Here is a 20,579-nt window from a genome sequence, read left to right as displayed (position 1 = left end):
TTGTGTCAAGAATGTCTGAACTACAAGACAGATTCTTTGTTTCTAAAAAATAAGAAACTAGTTTGGTTTTAATATTTTTAAGTATAAATTGGATAGTCAGTCTTGCTCATTTGTCTGTTATCTGCAATATCTTTAATGTTTATACTACCATGCAAGGAAGCATGGCAACATGTTTTGCCAAGGAATATATGACTAAAGGTCAAAACAAAAGTTAGATGTTTGGGAGAACCGTTTTACAGATTTGGGGCATGTTCCACAATTTAACAATAACAATCATTGAAGTAGGTGATTATTTTAATATTGCCAATCTGAAAAGTTATAAATATTTTATTAATTTAACAATGATTTAAAGGTCCTTTTTATTTATAAAAGATCCATGTGTAGGAAAATCATGGCTGTCTTTTATTGAAACATAATTTTGATAAAAGGTAACTGAAATGTAACTAAACATTTGGAACTAGGTATTGATGGAATGAAAATGAATTTTAAAAATATAGCATCACTTGTTTTGTTTTGTATCAAAGTTAAAAATGAATTATCTTGAACTTGCTGAATAATTTTAAAATCTTTTATATTCAATTAACATAACTCTATGAGACCAGTTTCTCTAGTGAGTTTTTTAAACAAAATATAAGTCATTTATATATACCTTATCCCCAAGAAGGAGTGTCATAGGCCCTTATATTAGATAAATTAACAAGAAGCACAATTGTACAATGACAAAATGTACAATAGGAATTCTCTATATCATCTATATAATTACTTTCAATGAATATATTGATTTAAAATTCTTTTCTTTTTTTCTCTGTTATAGTTATTCTAATGATAGCTAATAAAATGCAATTTCATTATGCTATCTTTAATTTTAAAAACTGGGTTTGCATTGTCTGTTTTTTCATGTAAATTTTCTAGTAAATAATTTTTCTATTTTACAAAAATATCAGTCCATAATAGATAGGAAAATTTTTTTAAAAAGCAAAACTGGTCCTTCACCATAGACAATTCAGAAGTACTAGTTGAGTGGCAAAATGTTTAACCACTACCGCCTCACACAACTCTCCTCTCCATGGTCTTTTTATTTAGGTCAGGTTTTCATCTGTATTTGTTACAATGCACCTTGTCTTAAATCTTCTGACCAACTCAAGGAATATTTACATATTGATTGGATTCTCTTGTAGGTAAAACGACTATTGAAGGCTCAGAGAAATTAAACTATAACCATGTAGGTAGAGTTGCTAGGATCAACAAATCTTACTGCTGGACTAGGAAGAAACAGTTCAGTCAGTATCTTGCCCAAATCTGGAGTCGGCACTCTAATAGACTGAGAATAAAAGAAACGTGGGGTGTAGGTTGTCAGGGCAGCGCTGGGAGGACGGGCTCTGCAGTCAGCATGCGCACATTCAAGTCTTGATTCTGCTGCTACCTGCTGTAGGACTTTGGGCAAATTAAGCTGTAATCTTCATTTGCAAAGGGAGGAAAAGAATATGTACCAGAAAGAGTCGATGTGAGCATTAAATAAGATTGCTTCTGGAAAGCCCCTTAAGAGCACTGGGACGGAGTCAGTAATCCTTAGTTCTAGTCATCATCACTGCGAAAACACTTTTACATGCTGCTATCAAATGTAACCTCGGCCACAGTTTATGAGGTAGCAAGAAGAATGTTCTTATCAACACTTTAGAAATGAGGAAATACAGGCTTGGACAGATAAATGACCAACTCTAACTCGTAAGCAGAGAGACTCCCATTTCCAAAGCCATGCTCTTCCCACGACAAAGCTCAGCCTTCCCGGCACATCACTGCCTGATCGCAGGAGTGGGGAGTTCACCGCTGCTTTGGCAGTTGAATCCTTACCTTCAATCAAGTCTAAATTGCTCTCCCTCTCGCTCCCATCTGTTGGGTCCAGCCATGGCTTCTGAAGCAAGAGAATAAAAAAAGGATATGACATCCTCGATTCCAGACAAGAGCCCGCCAGACGCCAACCCCACCTTAAACGTCTGGAGCCTCCCCAGCAGGGCCCATAGCCCAGGCCACCGCCGTTCTCAACTGTTCTTATCTGAAGATCACAGCCTCCTTTTGCTGCCCGCAACCTCTCCCCGCATTCCGAGCCCGGGGCCGCCAGGCAGGTCATCACAGACCTGTTCGGTGTCCCGGTCCCGCGCTGCCCTCGCTGACGGCGCAGCCCTCTCCCTCGTGCTTGGCCTATCGCTCGCCCTAAGCCCGCCCGGGATAAGAGTTATTTTACTCTAAAATAGAGGAAGAGAGATCACAGAGGTCACCTGGCTTCACTAGAAATACCCGCTGACTCCTGAGCGATCACTTTCTACATGTCTAGGGGACGACCCCTTGCTCCCAGCTTCTCTCCCGCACCTCTGCTGCCTCTGACCGGGCGCTCTCCTCCCCGAAGGAGCGCGGGGCAGCGGACGCTCATTTCAGCCTGGGGTGGCCGCGCAGGTCTGCTTTCTGCAGAGCGGGGCTCGGCCTTCACAGGAATGCGCCCCCGGGTCCGAGACCACCCCACCCGAACCTTCCCAACGACCCCCAACGGTTCCCAACGGCCGCCAACGGCCACCAACGGCTCCGCCAAAGCCACAGGCGAGCCCCCCGTCCCCCGCTCCCACCCGCCCTCTCCACTGCTCCCCGACTCCGCCCACTGCACTCCGCGGCCACGCCCACCGGGCCAGCCCTGCCCCATTGGGCCCTGGACAGCTTTCAGGTCAGCCCCCGACGTACAGCCCGCCCACCCCGCGTTTATTTTGGGGTGGGGGGCGGGGAGGCGCAGCCTTTCGGGCCTCTCCAGCCTTCACCCTCCTGACCTTCACCCGGTAACAGCCAGACTGGCCTGAGAGAAAGCACCTCGTGCTCCCTGGTCTGTTTTCCACACCTCACTTGACCCAGATGACTTGGCTTAGAGGAATTTTGCTACCTGTTTTCCCTCCCTATCTGCTTGAGAGTTGGGAACAGGCTGAGAGAACCATGAAACTGCCTAACTCACAGGGGCCAAATATTCAAGAGGCCAAGAAAGCTGACCTTGGGGACTGGGGAAGGGCAGGCCCTGGAATGATCGGAATGATCGGGTCATTTCTGCAGCTGCCTAGACGGGCGCCTCGTGTGCCTCCTGAGACCCATTGCCCGTGGTTAGGTGAGCTGGCAGGCTGGTCAGAAGGGCATATGGATCTGTCTCCTGGAGGAGGCAACGTCCCCTAGGCTGGAGCTGAGTCCCAGGCCCGCGGCCACTCCCAGCACCATTATCCTCCCTGTCCACTGGGCCAGATCAACACCCTGCCTCCCCTCCTCCCCAATTATTTGTACCAATTCTTTCAAAAGTAAACCAATACCCACGTCCCCCCCTCCCCCCCATATACAGACTGATCCAGAATCCTGTTGCAAAATGCAGGCCGGGCGGGGGTCGGGTGGTAGGGCTGGAAATTCAGGGAATGAATGGGGCTGAGGATCCGAGAGACACACCAGGAACAATGCAAAAGAGGCTTTCAGGAGAGATTCAGGGTCAGGGAATCAACCCAGGGCAGAGGTATGACTCCCCACCATGGCCTCCCCAGTTAGGAATTTGTGATCAGATCCCTCTGTGAGGTTTTCATAGAAACCCCTTTTCTTCCACATTACACCATCTAACACGGTGGCTGGCAGGTGCTAGTTGATCAATAAATATTTATTGAATAAATAAATGTTGTCTTTAACAGTATAAGATCTCATGACTTTCTTTTTCTCCATTGTTCATTACCTACATATGATCTCTGAGATCCATTTATGTAATAAGTAAAAATCCATCAGAATTATCTTGGTTAAGCCCTGGCCGGTTTGGCTCAGCGGTTAGAGCGTCCGCCTGCAGACCAGAGAGTCCCGGGTTTGGTTGCCGCTAAGCGCACGTACCTCGGTTGCAGTTTGTTCCCACCTTGGTTGGGGTCGCATGGGTGGCAACCATTGATGGGTCTCTCTCACGTCGAAGTTTCTTTCTCTCTTCCCCCCTCTCTCCCTCCCACTCTGTCTGAAGATAAATGCAAAAAAATGTCCTCAGGTGAGGATTAAAAAAAAAAAATTATCTTGGTTAATAATTTGCTCTAAAAATACTCCAGTATGGATTATTTTTAGTCTAAATTGTCCAAAAATAACTTTATTTGTGGGGTCAGTACTGACATTCAGAAAGTAGGTAGTTTCCAAAGGTTTTAGACCAATATTCAAACTACTTGTGTTCCCTGTTATTTATTAGGTGTGAAATATTGTAAGATATTGACACTCTGGGCCTCAGCTTCCTCCTTTATAAAATGAGGAATCTTACATTCTGTCTGTTGCATGGATCATTATGGTAAAATGAAATCATGTCTGTAAGAGCACTGAAAATTCTAGGACTCTTTCTAGAACTCTAAAACTATAGAAACTTATTTTTTATTTTCAGTAATTGATCCAGGCCCTATCTCTACCTTATGATTTGTTTATAGTTCACAATACCCATTTGGAATGGTGAAATACCCTCCTTTGCTCTCCCCACATTTGAGCTTGGTTTCTTCTTTAAAAATACTTGGTTTCTTCTTAAAGGTACTTAATAACAGGTGCAATTAATCCTTATATTGTCTGTGCAGGAGCTAAGGTCCCTACTGTTTTATTTGCATCCTGTATTAGATATAACACAACACACATTTCCTTTGTTACTTCTTGATGGCAAGAAAACAATTTGTGGATCGGAATCTTAAGGTATAAAATGTGCCATTCTTTACTAGTAACACATAATCTAAAAACACATGAAATCTGAAGCATTTCAGCACAATGCTGATCAATGCTCACCTGACAAAACCCACAAGACATTTTTGTAATCAGGAATAAGTATTGAATATATATTCTCATTTACACAATATGTATCATACCTATATATTTTTTACAAGCCACAGAAAAATCTATTTCATTACTTTATAATCTCCCTTTGTAAATGAGTATATGTATCAGTATCATATTTAGTGTGGTAATTAAAAGCAAGGAAGTGGGGAAAGATATGTAGTTATAAAACACTTTATCCGAGTCCATTAACTTCTATAGATGCCTCAATCCAAGGCTGGGAGGGTGAAGGGCAGGTCAGGTGGAACATGTTGATGTCCCAGAGAAAAGGGGTGGGAGAGTAATCACATGGCTTAAACAAATTAGGACTGAGCATTTGTTTGCGCTAGGGTGGAGGATGGTGAAGAGGAGTAAAATAGGTCAACGAAGGGTCACTTTTGCTAACCATTTAGCAGGTGGGACAAACTGAAATCACTAAGAAATAGGCTGAGGCCTGGGTAAAAACAGGTGACTATATTTTGTTAAAACATCAGAACTTGTGGTTAAATACTGTGAACCCTGAGAAAGAAGATACCTGCTAAAAAGAGCTTCTGGTGCCTAACTGGGCTCAAATTTAAACAAAACCAAAAAACAGAACCGAGCAGCCATTTCTAGATAGGGGCCTCTGCACTGAACTGGCTACTTGCACTGTTTCCGCCATCTGAGCCAGCCCTTATAAAAGAGGAATTCTAAAAAGGAGAAACATCTGTAACAAAAATAATTAAATAAAAAATAAATAAATAAAAGAGGAATTCTATCTCAACCACTAGGACTGAGGTTTTTCCTATCCAATTTTGCTGCACAGCTATATCCCCATCAGCTTCTTCACTGACGAATCAGAGCAGCAGAATAGCTCCACTCTGACCAATCAGGACATTGACTTTTGGACCAATCAAACTGCAAGAATTTGGAGTCTTCATTTACATAAAGACAGACAAATCAAGCACCAAGGAGTGACCTCTGTCTATATAAGTTAGCACCCCATGGCTCTGGGAGCGCACTTTTCTCTCCATTGAAGACTGTTTCCCCGTGGAGTTGAAACACTGAAGAAAGCAGCAAGGAGCTGGGTGTCTAGAAGGAGAGGGGTCTGTCTGGCCCCAGGGCGGACACACAGCTGGGCTGTTTTTGCAGCTATGCTGTATCACCATTGAGTTGTTTTGCACTGATAGTTTCTTTCTTTACAACACACCAATTTGGGAATTCCTGTGGGCATTGAATTGGTGCCAACACCATTGGTTGACAATATAAACCCTCCACAAGAGGTCCCCTTCAGCCAATTCTTCAAAGAACTTCTATACATAAAGATCTGAACAACATGAGCTCTACTATCTATCATTTATCTCTCTGTTATCTTTCTCTCTCTAAACAAGGATTGATAAAGAAATAATATATTAATAGCTTTTTGTTTTAATGAGTGGGCAAATTGGATATTTTACATTTTTCTAAAAATGTCAACTAAGCTATGTATATATACCCTCACTGGATATTTTTCCCTTTTAATTGAAGTCCCTCCTCCCCCCACTCTTCTTTCTAACAAAATGTAAATACCCTTGGCTGTTTCCTAAAACCAAGAGCATGGCCATCCCCTTATCTAACTTAGTGGCTCATGCGATTTTTCTCACCTTTTCTTTCAGTCTTATAATGTCTGATGAAATCGAACTTAGTGTTACATCTTACTAAAAATGCCAAAGCATGCTGGCTGCTAAATAGTTAAAATACTTTACATTTAACTTTTAGTTGTATGTAGGCCTTCACTGATTTCATGAGGTACACCTTAATTAAGGTGGGTAATTTGCTTTAATGGGTCTACTGATTAAAATTTTTTTTAACCGAAGTTTTAATTTTAATGACTAATTATCATTTGTACTCTGCAACTTGTATTTTAATGTTGCTTTAACAGGTTCTGAGCTTTTGTTGCATAGGGAATAAAAGCTGCAACTCTGCTAATTTCCTAAGGTAAACCGTAATTGGGCCACTCCCGCACATCTAAACATGGAATCGGATGACAACAGAACAAACAGAAATACAAAGTTCCACCACTCGGCACAGTTTATGACACGGTTTTTTTAGGGTTCAGTTGAAGGAGAGTGTAAACTTCTTCAAAAGTGAGAGTCAGTGGTTCAGCGTCAACCCATGCACTGAAGGTTGCTGGTTCAATTTCTAGTCAGGGCACATGCCCAGGTTGTGGGCCAAATCCCCAGTGGGGGGTGCTGTTATGCAGACTGTAAGGAGTGGTAGATGCATGAGAATACCCCTTCAGGGCTTCCTGACTCCATTTTAAATGAAGTTTCCTTTATTTTTACAGATTATTGGTCTGTAGTTTCTTACAGTGTCTTTGTCTTTGATGTTAATGCTGGCTTCATAGAATAAATTAGCACGTGTTCCCTCCTCTTTTATTTTTTAAATCGTGTGATTGATTACAGGAACAGTGGAAATACAAAGAATACAACAGACACTGTGCCAAAACTAATGATTTCTCAAAGAAGGAGTCATTTGAAATTCTTGCAATTAGATATATTGAATCTATTGTTAATTAAGAAGTACTGATTAAGATTGGGGGAGACAGTTAAAAGATAAATAAAGCAATTGATAAGGAGCTCTTTGCAATGTAAAGGATGCCCTAAGGTAAACCATGATTAATTGCCAGTGTACGTGATGAACTAATTCTGAAGTGGAAGAGATGTCTGTTGGAAGTAAGCTGGGAAGAATTCATAGGAGAGGGAGAATTTAGAATTTCACATGAAGAGAGGAGAGGAATAAATTATAGTTGGAAAAGTAGAAAAACAAGAGTAATGAAGTGGGAATGAGCCAAGACATGTTCATGGACAGAAAAGAGCCTATTTCGGCTAGAACAGAGGGTTCAGGGAGGTAAGGAGTTTGAAAAGGTCCTTTGAGGCTGTAGAAAACGGGAACTCCAGGAGGGTGGGTTTTATCTTCTAGAGCCTTCAGAGAGGCTAGAGGAGGTCTAAGTGACATGATCAAAGGGGTATTTTAGCAGTGCAAGCTGGCTGCACTGAGCAGAGCCCTCAAACTGGAAGAGATTGACACCAAGGTAGTAGGACAGATGATGTCAGGAGAGCATGACTTGGTGTGTTTTGTTTATTGCCCTATCCTCAGGCCAAGAGTAGTGCCTTTCATATAGTCAATGCTCAATATTTACTGAATGGATAAAAAAGACAAAGTAGCAAATAAAGTTGATAATGCAAAACACATTTTGAAAGAAAAAATAGCACTGAGTTACTGATTGGATATGAGTATCAAGATTATTCTAGCATTTCTAACAATGGGAGAATTTATAACCTATTGAGAAGAATGATGGTGGAACCAATGAAAATAGGAAAATCCAGAGGTGAAGCTAAGTTGGGGGGCTAGAAGGGGAGCAGGATATAGGCATGTTTAGACAGGGTGAGTTTGAGTTGCTGATACATCCAAGTTGAAATTTGTAGTAGACAATGGGAATGGATTTTGAAAAAGTCAGGACTATGAACATTTATTTTTGAATCTTTTGTAATCCTTTGCACCTAGGTTATATTTTGAACCTTAGAGATAGGATCTAAGATTAAAAATAGGAAAAGAACCCTGGCCAGTTTTCTCAGTGGTTAGAGCATCAGCCCATGGACCATAAGTCTCGGGTTCGGTTCCTGCTAAGGGCATGTACTTCGGTTGCAGTTTGTCCCCAGCCCAGATGGGGTCATGAGGGTGACAAACACTCGATGTGCCTCTCTCACATCAATGTTTCTCTCTCTCTCTTCCTCTCTCTCCCTCTCCCACTCTATCTGAAGATAAATGCAAAAGTGTTCTCAGGTGAGGATAAAAAAAAAAGGAAGAGCCCAGCCAGGGTGGCTCAGTGGTTGAGGGTTGACCCTATGCATCAAGAAATTGCCGGTTCAATTCCCGGTCAGGGCATATGCCCAGGTTGGGGGCCCAATCCCCAGTGGGGGCGTGCAGGAGGCAGCCAATCAATGTTCTCTTTCATTGATGTTTCTATCTCTCCTTCTCCCTTCCTCTCTCTCTAAAATCAATAAAAAAAAATTAAAAAAAATTGGTTCAGCGGTTAGAGCATCGGCCTGTGGTCCAGAGAGACCGGGGTCCGGTTCTCACTAGGGGAATGTACTTTGGTTGCAGTTTGTCCCGGCCCGGGTTGGGTCATGCGCGTGGCAGCCACTAGATGTGTCCCTTTCACATCTATGTTTCTCTCTCTCTCTCTTCCTTGCTCTCCCTTCGTTCTATCTGAATAAAAAAATGGAAAAATGTCCTCGGGTGAAGATAAAAAATAAATAAAAATAACAATAAACAGGAAAAGAAAGTCAATATTAGAAATTGAGGAAGCATCCACATTTAGGGGATTAGAAGTGAAACATATTAAAATTTATCTGAAAAAAACATACACTGCATGCCTGCAGAGTAAGTCACAGCAAAAATGTAATTTTAGTATTTAAAGAGTATTCTATTCATTATTAAAAATATAATATTGAAAATGAAAGTGATTGATGACCTGAAATGACTGACATGATTTCTCAGTAATTTAAGATCAGACTGGTAAAGGAAAAAAAGTATATAACTAAAATCAAGAACTGTGTTTTGTTTTCCTGCGGAAAAGTGACAACATAGCAATAAATACTATCTTAGACCCTCCCAACCTCACCCCTTCCAAAATTCATTCCCTGGCACATTCTCCTGGTTTTGGCGTGGGCCTATTAGAATTGTATTTATATTTCAAAATTTCCTTCCAGGGTATATTGAGTCAAATCACACAAGCCTTCTATCTGTCCTTACCTGCTATTGGCACAGGTTTTAAATGACTACAGTAAGGCCTAGCTAGGTCCTCAGTCAATTAAAAATTCATTTCTCATTACTTCATAGACAGTAAATTGGATAAATCTGAAACACATAGAAATTTCTCAATACTGGTATAAACAGAAATTTCAATTACCTTGGCAGCACCAGTTACAGAATATTTTGCTTAATGGAGAGCTGGTCCCTCGTGTCGTGTGAGAGCAGAGACAGTCTGTGCCCTGAAGAATGTTCACACACTGCTCTGCAGTTTTATCAGCATGTTTTGAGGTACCAGGTTCAAATGCCTATGTGAGATTTAAATTGGGCCTGCTATTAATAGCTATAGGTCCCAAGAGAGAGGTTTTGGGGAAGTTACATTTAAAAATTTTTTTCCAATTTTATTGAGATATATTAAGTACAATTTATCTTCTATCCATGGGATTCTCATTGCTCCAAGGAAGCTCGTTGGCTGAGCCTCCTAATCCTTTACTGCCTAAAGCCAACAAACATATTGCTGGAGCTTCTAACATTCCTAAACAATCCTCTTGTCCCTTATCACTGCCTTGGTTATCAGTCAAAGTCTTGCTCAACTGGCTGACTCTCCAGCCAGTTCATTGTTCCCGACGCACTGCTTTGTCACAGCATTCCCCCGTCTCATCTTCCTTCCTCCTTGTTTGACTTTTGGGCTCTCCACGATCCAGTCCCATCCACTCTGTTGTCTCTTCACCTACCTCCCCTCTGCCTCCAAGCATTACTTCCAACAGTTCCCTTTGTTTTAGCTTGGTGGCTTAGACCCATGTCATGCTCCCATACCCCCCTCTCCAGACCCAAACACCACTGTGCATGCGAAAGCACTTTGTAAATTGGACCACTTCCCACAAAAGTTGCTATTCACATTCTGCAAAACCTAGTTACAGCTACCCCTTTAAGCTTTCCCAGACCGGCTTATCTCATGATACAATTTAGCCCTTGATTTATAGTGTTCTATGGTAAAAATGCATATGCCTCCTGACCCCAGAAATTTTAATAGTGCATTTTATCTGTTTTCATCTCAAGATCTGATTTTGGACACTAAATTAGCATTTAATTCATGAGCCTGTGTTGAGATATGGTTATTTCATGTTCAGTCATGTAGTATATTATCCCTATTATAATACATCACTTTAGAGATGGTTGTATAGACAGACTGTATAGGAAAGTCAATACTGGATGATATAAACTGGGCTTTAATGTCCAGGTCAGAAAAAAGCAGCCTTTGTTTTCAGGGCCTCTACTACATAAAAAAGATTGCACTGGACCCTCTGAAGTATTTTTTCTGGGTGCAAAAAACTCTTATTCAAAGAGTTGACAAGTGTTAGTGGAAAGGACATTGTGGCAGAATCTGGCTTTCTTCATTACTGTCTTTTTACTTGAAATTCGTGTGACTGCCAGCACTCTAGTATTCTTTCTTCATCCAGAACAAGTTTTAGCTCCAATAACTTATTTGAGAATAGCCTGCTTGTACATCAGGATAAAATGAGAGTATCAACCTAAATTACAACTTCAGAGAGAATGGAAAAAAAGCAAAAAATGGAAAGATCTACAAAAAGCTAGTTAAAAATTTACCACATACTGCACAGCAAGGGAAACAACAGAATGAAAAGGCAACCTATAGACTGGGAGAAAATTTTGCAAACCATGTATCTCATAAGGGGCTAATATTCAAATTATGTAAGGAGCTCATGCAACTAACTCAATAGCAAACAAACAAAGAAACCCACAAATAAGCCTGGCTGGTGTGGCTCAGTGGTTGAGCATCAACCCATGCACCTAGTGGTCCCCAGTTTGATTCTTGGACAGGGCACATGCCCAGGTTGTAGGCCAAATCCTCAGTGGAGAGCATGCAGGAAGTGGCCAATTGATGTTCTCTCTCATCAATGTTTCTATCTCTCCCTCTCTCTTCCAATCTCTCTAAAATCAATAAGGAAAACAAACAAACCCACAAATAACCTGATTTAAAATGGAAAAAAGACTTGAAAAAAGTTTTCCAAAGAAAACATACAAATGGTCAACAAGTATCTGAAAAGATACCCAACATCACTGATCAAGGATACACAAATCAAACCTATAATGAGGCATGACCTCAACTTGCCAGGATTAACTAAACAACAGGATAATTATTGATGAGGATTTGGAGAAATGGAACCATTGCATACTGCTGGTGGAAATGTAAAATGGTGCAGCCACTATGGAAAATAATATGGAGGTCCCTCAAAAATTAAAAAAATAATTGAAATCAATATTGCAAAAGATATCTGCACTTCTATGCTCATTGCAGTATTATTCACAATAGCCAAGATATGGAACAAGGTAATGTCCATCAATGGATGAATATATGAAGAAAATACATATAACAGAATATTACTCAGCCTTAAAAAAAATAAGAAAACCCTGCTATATGCAACAACATGGATGAACCTTCAGGGACATTTTGTGAAGTAAAATAAGCCAGTCACAGGGCAAGCACTGCATGGTTCCATTTGAGGTGTCTAAAACAGTCAAACTCCTAGAAACAGAAAGTAGAATGGTAATTGCAGGGTGGAAGTTGTGGGGAGGAGGGGCAGAGTTGCTTTTCAATGGGCATAAACTTTTGGTTATGCAAGATGAACAAATTCTAGAGACTTGCTGTGTATAGTACACTTCAAATTTTGGTAAGAGGGTAGATTTCATGTTAGAGTTCTTATCCCAATAATAATAATAATAAATTACCACATCTGATTTCAGTAGACTTTGTTGCATGTGGTTATGAAGGAAGTGGGGCCATAATCTTTTATATCATTGGGGCCTCTCAAGTGGGGTTGCCAGATTTAGCAAATAAAAAATATAGGATATTGTACAGTATTAGGATATATACTACAAACATGTTGGTTGTTTATCTGAAATTCAAGTTTAACTGGGCGCCCTGTATTTCATCTGGAAACCTTACTCTAAAGGCCTGACTTCTGCCTCGCTGAGAGAGGCTAGGGAACCAGTATGAGGCCCAGCAGTGGGAGTGAGAGCCAAGTATTTGACGCGGAGATGTCTTTACCCTCTTGGGAGGACATCTAAACCCAGGTTGCTCTTCTCTGTGAAAGGCCAAAGATAAGAGAAGTGGATGTTTCATTGAGGGGATCTTTTAAGAGAGGCCTTGTGACTAGGTATCACCATGAAAGGCCCAAATTCTGTTTTAGGTCTATTAATTAGTGGGCAGGGAGAGTAGGAGGAAGGGAGAGGGAGAGGGAGGGAGGAACACAAAGTCCACGGCAATGCTACAATCGGCTCTCTCCTGGTTTGAATCACTTCCTCACCCAACGTGGTGGACCGAGGTCTAGAATGTCCGAGCTGTCACCTCCTGTCAATGGTTTCTGTAGAAACATGAACAGAAAGGCCACCCACAGTCCAGTGAGGGCCCCCTTGTGCATTTTCACTGCTGAGATGCAAATGCTCCTTGCCTGACCTAGCTGCCCAAGAGGCTGCCGTTAGACTGCAGGAGTCTGCATTCTTAAATCGCCAGGTGCTGCAGAACTCAGGCTTCCACGGTTGGCTGCTACCTTGTTCTAATATCTGAGTGCAGATGCTTCACTGGGAAGGAGCTGCAGACTGCCACAAGAGTTCAGAAACATGAGCAAGGCACAGAAGAGTGATAGGGAACGCGACCATAGTTGCCTTCCCTGTTTATCAAATTAAAATCTCTCACAGAAATAGAAATTGAATTTATCATCTTCCATATTGGAAAACTAGGTCACTGCTGAGAGATAGAGACCTCTTCTTCTCTTCGAGTAAGCATGTGACAAACGAAATCATTTTTCTAAAGGTTATGGAACAACAGCCATTTTGACCCCAGCCATGGTCACCGAGCAAAACTAAATACATTTGGAGAAAATAAAATACGATTTCAGAAATCTGAGTTTAAAAGTGCTTAGTTCATTAAAAGAATGTATGTGTGGCTTTGAAACTATCCTTCTTTTGGAATTATACTCTCCCAGAAAAAATAGCTGATTAAGGAAAACTGTCTTGTTCCAAGGGGTGAAAATAACATGACAATGAAAGATGAGTTAACTAGTTGCAATGCCTTTTTTTTTTTAATCCTGAAAAATGCTGTTATGTTTTGACTGAACAAGGATATAGCTAAAGGAGGTTCCGGCTCCTTCCTTTGCTCCCTTGACCCCCTATAACCTGGAGCCTGGATAAAGGCTTATGCGGCAAACAGCTGGCGCCCTCTGCTGGACAATAACCAATAACATTGCTTCCCTGCTGTAGAAATCAGAACTTAAAATTTGATAGACAGGAAACGAAAGTATTTTCTGTTCTAATCTAGTATTGTCTACAATAATATTTTATTTTCTAAAAGTTTAAAGAGCAAACTGTGAAATACTGTCAAGTAATTAACAGAATATGCAATGTTTACAAAAATTCATTAAGAGAACTTTAACAAAGAAAGCCAATGAATTCAATTTACATTTTAAACTATTTAATAGAGGTATTTGTTGTACATGTAGTTTTAGTTTGACATAAACACAAAATTTCTCTATGAAAACATTTAACCTGAGTTGGAAATCTGAACTGAAGAAATTCTAATTCACGAAAAAAATTCTCTTCAAAATATAAGCAATGATTGCTTTTCCCAGTTGAGGAGTTTCCCGGAAGTTCAGGGCTCAGTCCCAGGACAGGAATGAGGGAAAACTCCTTGTAGGTCAAAAGCTCTGCTGAAGTCACAGGACTGCACCTGCGGGCCCTTAATCAGGGTGAGCTTTCTCAAACAGCCCCGGAAGGAGGTCTGGCTGCTCAGGCAGTTCTGCTTTACACCCGCTGCTCAGGAAAGAAGAGAAGTCCTGCTTAATGTTGTTAAATGACATGGACAGTACAATAAGAACAAAAATAAGCTCAACATGTTTCTATATCAAAATTAGAATAATATTATTTCACATATGTAGCTTCTGTGACAAGTCAACAAAAACTTTTAACATGTAATGATTTTCAGGCATAGTTGTGACTTAAAGAGTCGTAAGACGTGTTTAATTTAGAATTTGTAACAGTTACTTGGAACATCTGAAAATGCATAATTCTAACCCCAAACCGATGTAAGAGATTAAGACACATGTGTTTGTTCTCTAAAGTGAGTATCCACCCCAAAATGATTCCTTATAATGTAAGTCATTTCAGATGACTTGTCTCAGGAAACTCATCCAGCTTACTTGACATCACTTCCAATGTTCTCCACGTTTGACCTAATCATCAATTTAGATGTGTAAATTATTTTAATTTTCCAAGAATTCCTAGGTATTTGAAATGGCCTTTCTAAAATGTAAAGGATTTGTTACACAAACCATGTATATTTGTTAATCCCTATTCTATATCCACCTGAACTAAGACTCCCCCTAGTGACAAAGCCCCTTGAAAGTGAGTGAGCAGAGCAGATCCCCATACTCACCAGGATAGCCGCCGACATAAATGGGATTGTTGGTGTCCACCGAGGTGGACTGGATGTGTGGACTTTCAGCATGAACGGCATTCCCGTCGACGACCAGCACCACACGGTGTTTGCTCTTGTTAGCTTGCAGTGTGTGCCATTTCCCATCGCAGAGCGTGTTGGCAGACTTGGGCTCATATGTGGCTGTTATCCTACCAGCACCATTGTTAACATGAAACAAGAGCTAAACAAACCACAGACACAAGCAAATATCTTCGTGAATGTTCCCATATTTAAGAAACACAGTCCATTTATATAAACTGCTTGAAGTGGATAAAATCCCAGCATTTTGTCAAAAAGGAGAGTGAACTATAACAACAAACATTCATTTTTAAAAATAGCTTCAGCCCTGGCCGGTTTGGCTCAGCGGTTAGAGCGTCGGCCTGTGGTCCAGAGAGACCCAGGTTCAGTTCCCGCTAAGGGCATGTACCTCGGTTGTAGTTTGTCCCCGGCCCTGGTTGGTCGTAAGGGAGGCAGCCACTCGCTGTGTCCCTTTCACATCGATGTTTCTCTCTCTCTCTCTCTCTCCCTCCCACTCTATCTGAACAAAAAATGGAAAAATGTCCTCAGGTGAGGATAAAAAAAATAGCCTCTTAAAGAATTCAGACGTGCCCTTGCCAGTTTGGCTCAGCAGTTAGAGCGTTGGCCTGCGGACCAGAGAGTCCTGGGTTTGGTTCCCGCTAAGGGCACGTATCTCAGTTGCAGTTTGTCCCCTGCCCCAGTTGGAGTCATGTGGGTGGTGACCAGTTGATGTGTCCCTCTCACATCAATGTTTCTCTCGCTCTCTTCCCTCCTCTTTCCCTACTGCTCTACCTGAAGATAAATGTAAAAAAATGTCCTTGGGTGAGAGATGCTATCTTATCCCTGCAATTTCAGAAAGGGCAATGGCAACCTCCCATGGGAACAAACCTGAGCCACTGTCTCAGCACTGTCCTGAAATCCATCCCCTTTACAGGATAACAGGAGCTGAGGGGTGTACTGGGGTGCCAGTTCACAGCAGTTGCTAGCCCTGTGAAGGAACATTTACCAACTCCGTTCTCACAGACTATAGATGATGTACCGCAGCAAGTGGTAATACGAAATCTAAGACTTGCAAGAGATGGCAGGGAGGAACTGTGTATACTGTTATAAGATTCTTATATGTGACACTCAACTCAGTATTACTTCAAGGTAGATTGTGACAAATTAAAGATGTATATTATAAACACTGGGCAACCACTACAATGTTTTAAGAGAACAATAAATAATAATTCAATAATAGCAATAAAACACACAATACATCAGACATTACAATGTTTGCAACTATTACACTTCTGATAACATTTTTCAGATGTCACATAAAAATGTGAAAATGAATCCACAATTTTCCAAAATTCTTTTCAAGTACAGATGAGGAAAAAAGTTGGCTATAAGTCACCATGGAGAGAAGCAGCAATATGGTGTAGAGGCCGTTTTGTTTGGACATGAAGATGAAGTGGGAAGAAGAGGTGAAGGGCAAGAGGTCAAATGACTCTTATATTCTCCCCACCCCCATTCTAGGGTCTCCTAGAGACACAGCCGTGTTGGGCAATAAGCAGAAAATGCTGGAAACAAGCTGTCCGTGTGCAGGAATCTAGAGCAGAGACTTGCTCCTTGTTTTCCAGTGGCAGTTGCTCAAGAAGAGTCAAGCACCTTAGTCCCACAACAACCTGAGCTGACCGCAGCGTAGTACGAAAGGTGGCAAAGAGCAGTTAGGTAGAGGGAGGACCCGAGACCACCACCCTGACTCGCCATGTCTTATGAGTGGCGTGGCAGGCATCCCCAAGCTCTCATCTGACCCTCTGGGGGATACTGAGGGTAGCTAAAGAAGAGGCAGCAGTGTCCGTGACAGCTGGGATGGGAAACCTGATCTGCAAGGGACAATGGCCAATCCCCAGGAGCAGTCCCCGCACTGGCGAGGCGGAGACCTGAGGCTGCTCTTGCCGGCCAGCCAGGGACAGCTGGCTAAGTGCGCACAAGGCAGAGTCTGCGACGAAGATGAGGAAAGTCGGTTATACCTCACCTGCTGTCAGGAGAGAGCACACAGAAAACAAAAAGGGCAATTCAGATTCCCCTCTGCCCTGGCTGGTTTGGCTCAGCGGCAGAGCGGCAGCCCGCAGACCACTGAGTCTCGGGTTCCATTCCAGCCAACGGCACGTACCTCGGTTGCAGTTCATCCCGGCCCTGGTCAGGGTCGTGCAGGAAGCAACCAATTGATGTGTCTCTTTCACGTTGATGTTTCTCACTCCATCCCTCCCTCCTTCCCCTTCTATATGAAAATAAACAGAAAATTATCCTCAGGTGAAGATTAAAAAAAAAAAAAAAAGGCTCCCTTGCCCTAAATTTTGCCAGTAAGATGCGCACAGATGGACCCAAAGGGGAGAGGAAGAATGAGAATCGGCAGGAACTCTGAAGGAGGCAGGTTTAAAACAGAAGAGACTAAAGTACTGTTAATTGTTGAGTTCATTTTGTTCCCAAGTTGAGGACTAGAGCCTGAAAAGCAAGAGCAGAATAGTTATAGAAAAAAATTTTTTGCATTAAAAAATTAAACTGTGGTCCATCATCCCATGGAATACTTCGCAAATAAAGAGAAATGAACTATGATACACATAACAACCTGGATGAACCACCAGAAAATGAGGCTGAGTTGTCCTCAGGAGGACACACACATACGGGACTTCGTTTGTCTAACAACCCTGAAATAACAGAGAGATGGGGAACAGAGCAGTGGTTGGCAGGGGTGAGGACGCAGGGGGAGAAAGAAAGAGGGGGTACCTCAAGGGAGACTTGTAGTAATGGTACAATCACATGTCTTGATTGTGATGGGGGTTATATGAAGCTACACATATGGGAAAACACATGTACACATATAACAGTAACTTAAACTCAGAGGATTGTGCCAATGTTAGTCTCATAGGTTTGCTGTTGTACTAGGACTATGCAAGACGCTGCCGCTGGAGGAGCCTAGGTGAATGTGAAAGAAGACCGCTCTGCACATTTCTCTGCAACTCCCTATGAATCTGTAATTATTTCCAAATAAATTTAGGAAAAATAAAGCATCAGTTTAGCAACTTAGTTTAAATGATTCAGGAAAAGTTCTTTGCATTGTAGCTGTAATTTTGTTTGAAATTTAATTTCAAAATCATTTAAAGAAATTATTTAAAAGTATTTTAGGATTATCTATTTTTTAATATTAACCGAACCTTTTCTCTGTTCTATTAAAGTGTATAATTGGAGGTGTGGGTCTAGGTGTTTCTGTTGCTTCTCAGCTGCTCTGTCTCTGACACTGGGGCAAGGGAGGGACCTCACTGAGATGAAGCACCTACCTTGCCTTTCACAATCTCTAATCCAATGGCATCCACTTTGGCACTGCTGATCCCCAGGAGGACGCCATTCTCTGAGGACGTACGAAACTCAAGTGTGATATTTACATCTGATCGAACTTTGTAGCCTTCTTTGACTGAAAAACACAAGGAGAGCCCCGAGTTATGGGTGAATCTCACCCAGCCCAGGAGGCCCAGGCTTGGAGAGAGCCCACCACCACTCTGTAGGCTGGTCAGGCAGGACATTTGGATCCTGACTGAGGCTCGGGAGACCTGGCCCCAGCTCTTTCTCTGGATCCAGATCCATCAGAGCAAGTCACTTCTCCCCTCTGAGCCTCAGCCTGCACATCTGTAAGATGAAGTGACAGTTCTAAAGACACACACTCAGCGGCGCTAAGCCAGACTGCAGCCAAAGCAGGCCCATCCTCTCATCTAGAGCCACGGGAAAAAGCAAAAAGGATATAACCAATATAATCCCTTCATCATCTATACAAGAATAGTTCATTTTACATACTAGGTGTTTTTTATTTTTATTTATCTTATTTTTTATTCTTAGCTGAGGATATTTTTTTTACATTAATCTTCAGATAGAGCTGGAGGGAGAGAGGGAGGAAGAGAGAGAGAGAGAAACATTGATGTAAGAGAGACACATTGATTGGTTGCCACCCATACAACCCCAACCGGGGCCGGGGACAAACCACAACAGAGGTCCGTGCCCTTGGCCAGAATCGAACCTGGGACTCTTTAGTCTGTGGGTGACGCTCTTACCGCTAAACCATACTTTCTAGGGCTATTTTTATTTTATTTTTTTATTTATTGATTGATTTGAGAGAGACACATACACATACATCAATTTCTGTTCTACGTATTTATGCATTCATTGACTGATTCTTGTATGTGCCTTGACCGGGAATTGAACCTGAAACCTTGGAAAATCAGGATGATGCTCCAACTCCAACCAACTTAGCTACCCAAAGCCCCCACTAGTTTGTTGTTGTTTTTTTTAAGTGGAGATTTAATTTAGCAAATTAGTCAGGTGATAAAAATGTTGCGATAAATTGAAGAGATCAGCAACAGCAGACAGTTGTTACCACACCCCGGCTGAAAAAAAATGGGAGAAGTTGGTGTTCCCAGAGCTCGGAAGCACAGAGTGAAGGAGAGACGTGTACTAGCTCCCCATCCTCCCTCCGGCCGCAGTCTTCCTCCTGGAAGCCTGCGGGCAGAGGAGCCAGAGAAGGAGTCCCTGTGATGGAAAGGAGAACCAGGCGGAGAGGAGCAGGGATCTGACACGAACTGCAAGTTAACCAACAAACGAAGCATCTAAAACGAAGAGGCAATGTCAGACACATGACCAGGGCTAGTTCTAAGTGTGAGGAATTGACGTTCCAAGGCAATTTAGAGATTTAAATTCCTCTACTTCTAATTCATTAATATTCTTAACAATCTAAATGGAGTTAATTTTTTTTTTTATCAAATTCGACTTGTATTTGGTTGGCTTGTCTATATGCTTCTGACTTTTCATTCAAAGGCCTTTTTGAAGTTGAACAGCGAGAGCTTGTCTTACATAAACTTGGGGAGGGTACAGATGGAACCAGGGCCCCATATTGCCAGGGACAGCACTGCCTGGGGCTGGACGCCTTTGCCAGGCATTCTGAATGGCACAAGAATTGAAGACTTAGACATTAGAAGTGGAGAAATCAGAATAAACGGGAACATTTAACTAAATGTGGTCTTGCTGCGGCCTTGTCCAGTGAGTCCTGCCCTATTACATAATTCTTAAGCCCATTATCGTCTTCGAGTACAGGTGAATCCCAAAGATTTTTCCTAAGATGGTTGATAACACGTACCAAGAGCTGCATATCCACTTCCTTCAAAGAAAGTTCCTTCTTGGGCCTCTGCATAGCACTCAGCTACTGCAAATGCAGACACTGGGCTGTCCTTGTCCAGTGGCTTGCTGTTCACTGTCACCTCCCCAATGCAAGCGGGGATGCTGTGGGTGATCTAAACCAAACGACATGAGTGGATGGTGGTGAACACAATAAGGGCAAGAGCACATTTTCCTATACTCAACAAAATACATTAAAATATCGTTTGGTTTTTAAAATCGAATTGCCACAATACTTCACATGAACGTCTAATTTAAAGCTACT

At 41.9% G+C, this 20,579-nt stretch overlaps 1 protein-coding gene across 1 annotated transcript in view; it reads right to left on the bottom strand.

Annotated features, from left to right (window-relative positions):
* Positions 1-14,266: 14,266 nt before the first annotated feature.
* LAMA1 (laminin subunit alpha 1) overlaps positions 14,267-20,579 on the bottom strand; it is a 144,286-nt gene continuing 137,973 nt past the window's right edge. The window contains exons 60-63 of the mRNA XM_036245948.1: positions 20,277-20,430; positions 18,433-18,566; positions 15,050-15,272; positions 14,267-14,427 (exon numbers count right to left, since the gene is read on the bottom strand). Coding sequence (XP_036101841.1) covers positions 14,267-14,427; positions 15,050-15,272; positions 18,433-18,566; positions 20,277-20,430 — 672 coding nt within the window. The remainder of the gene's footprint in view (positions 14,428-15,049; positions 15,273-18,432; positions 18,567-20,276; positions 20,431-20,579) is intronic.

The sequence above is a fragment of the Molossus molossus genome, unplaced genomic scaffold (assembly GCF_014108415.1).
Source record: "Molossus molossus isolate mMolMol1 unplaced genomic scaffold, mMolMol1.p scaffold_m16_p_6, whole genome shotgun sequence".
NCBI lineage: Eukaryota > Metazoa > Chordata > Mammalia > Chiroptera > Molossidae > Molossus > Molossus molossus.
The sequence above is the reverse complement of the archived record's forward strand: the minus strand, read 5'-3'. Positions and strand labels throughout refer to the sequence as shown.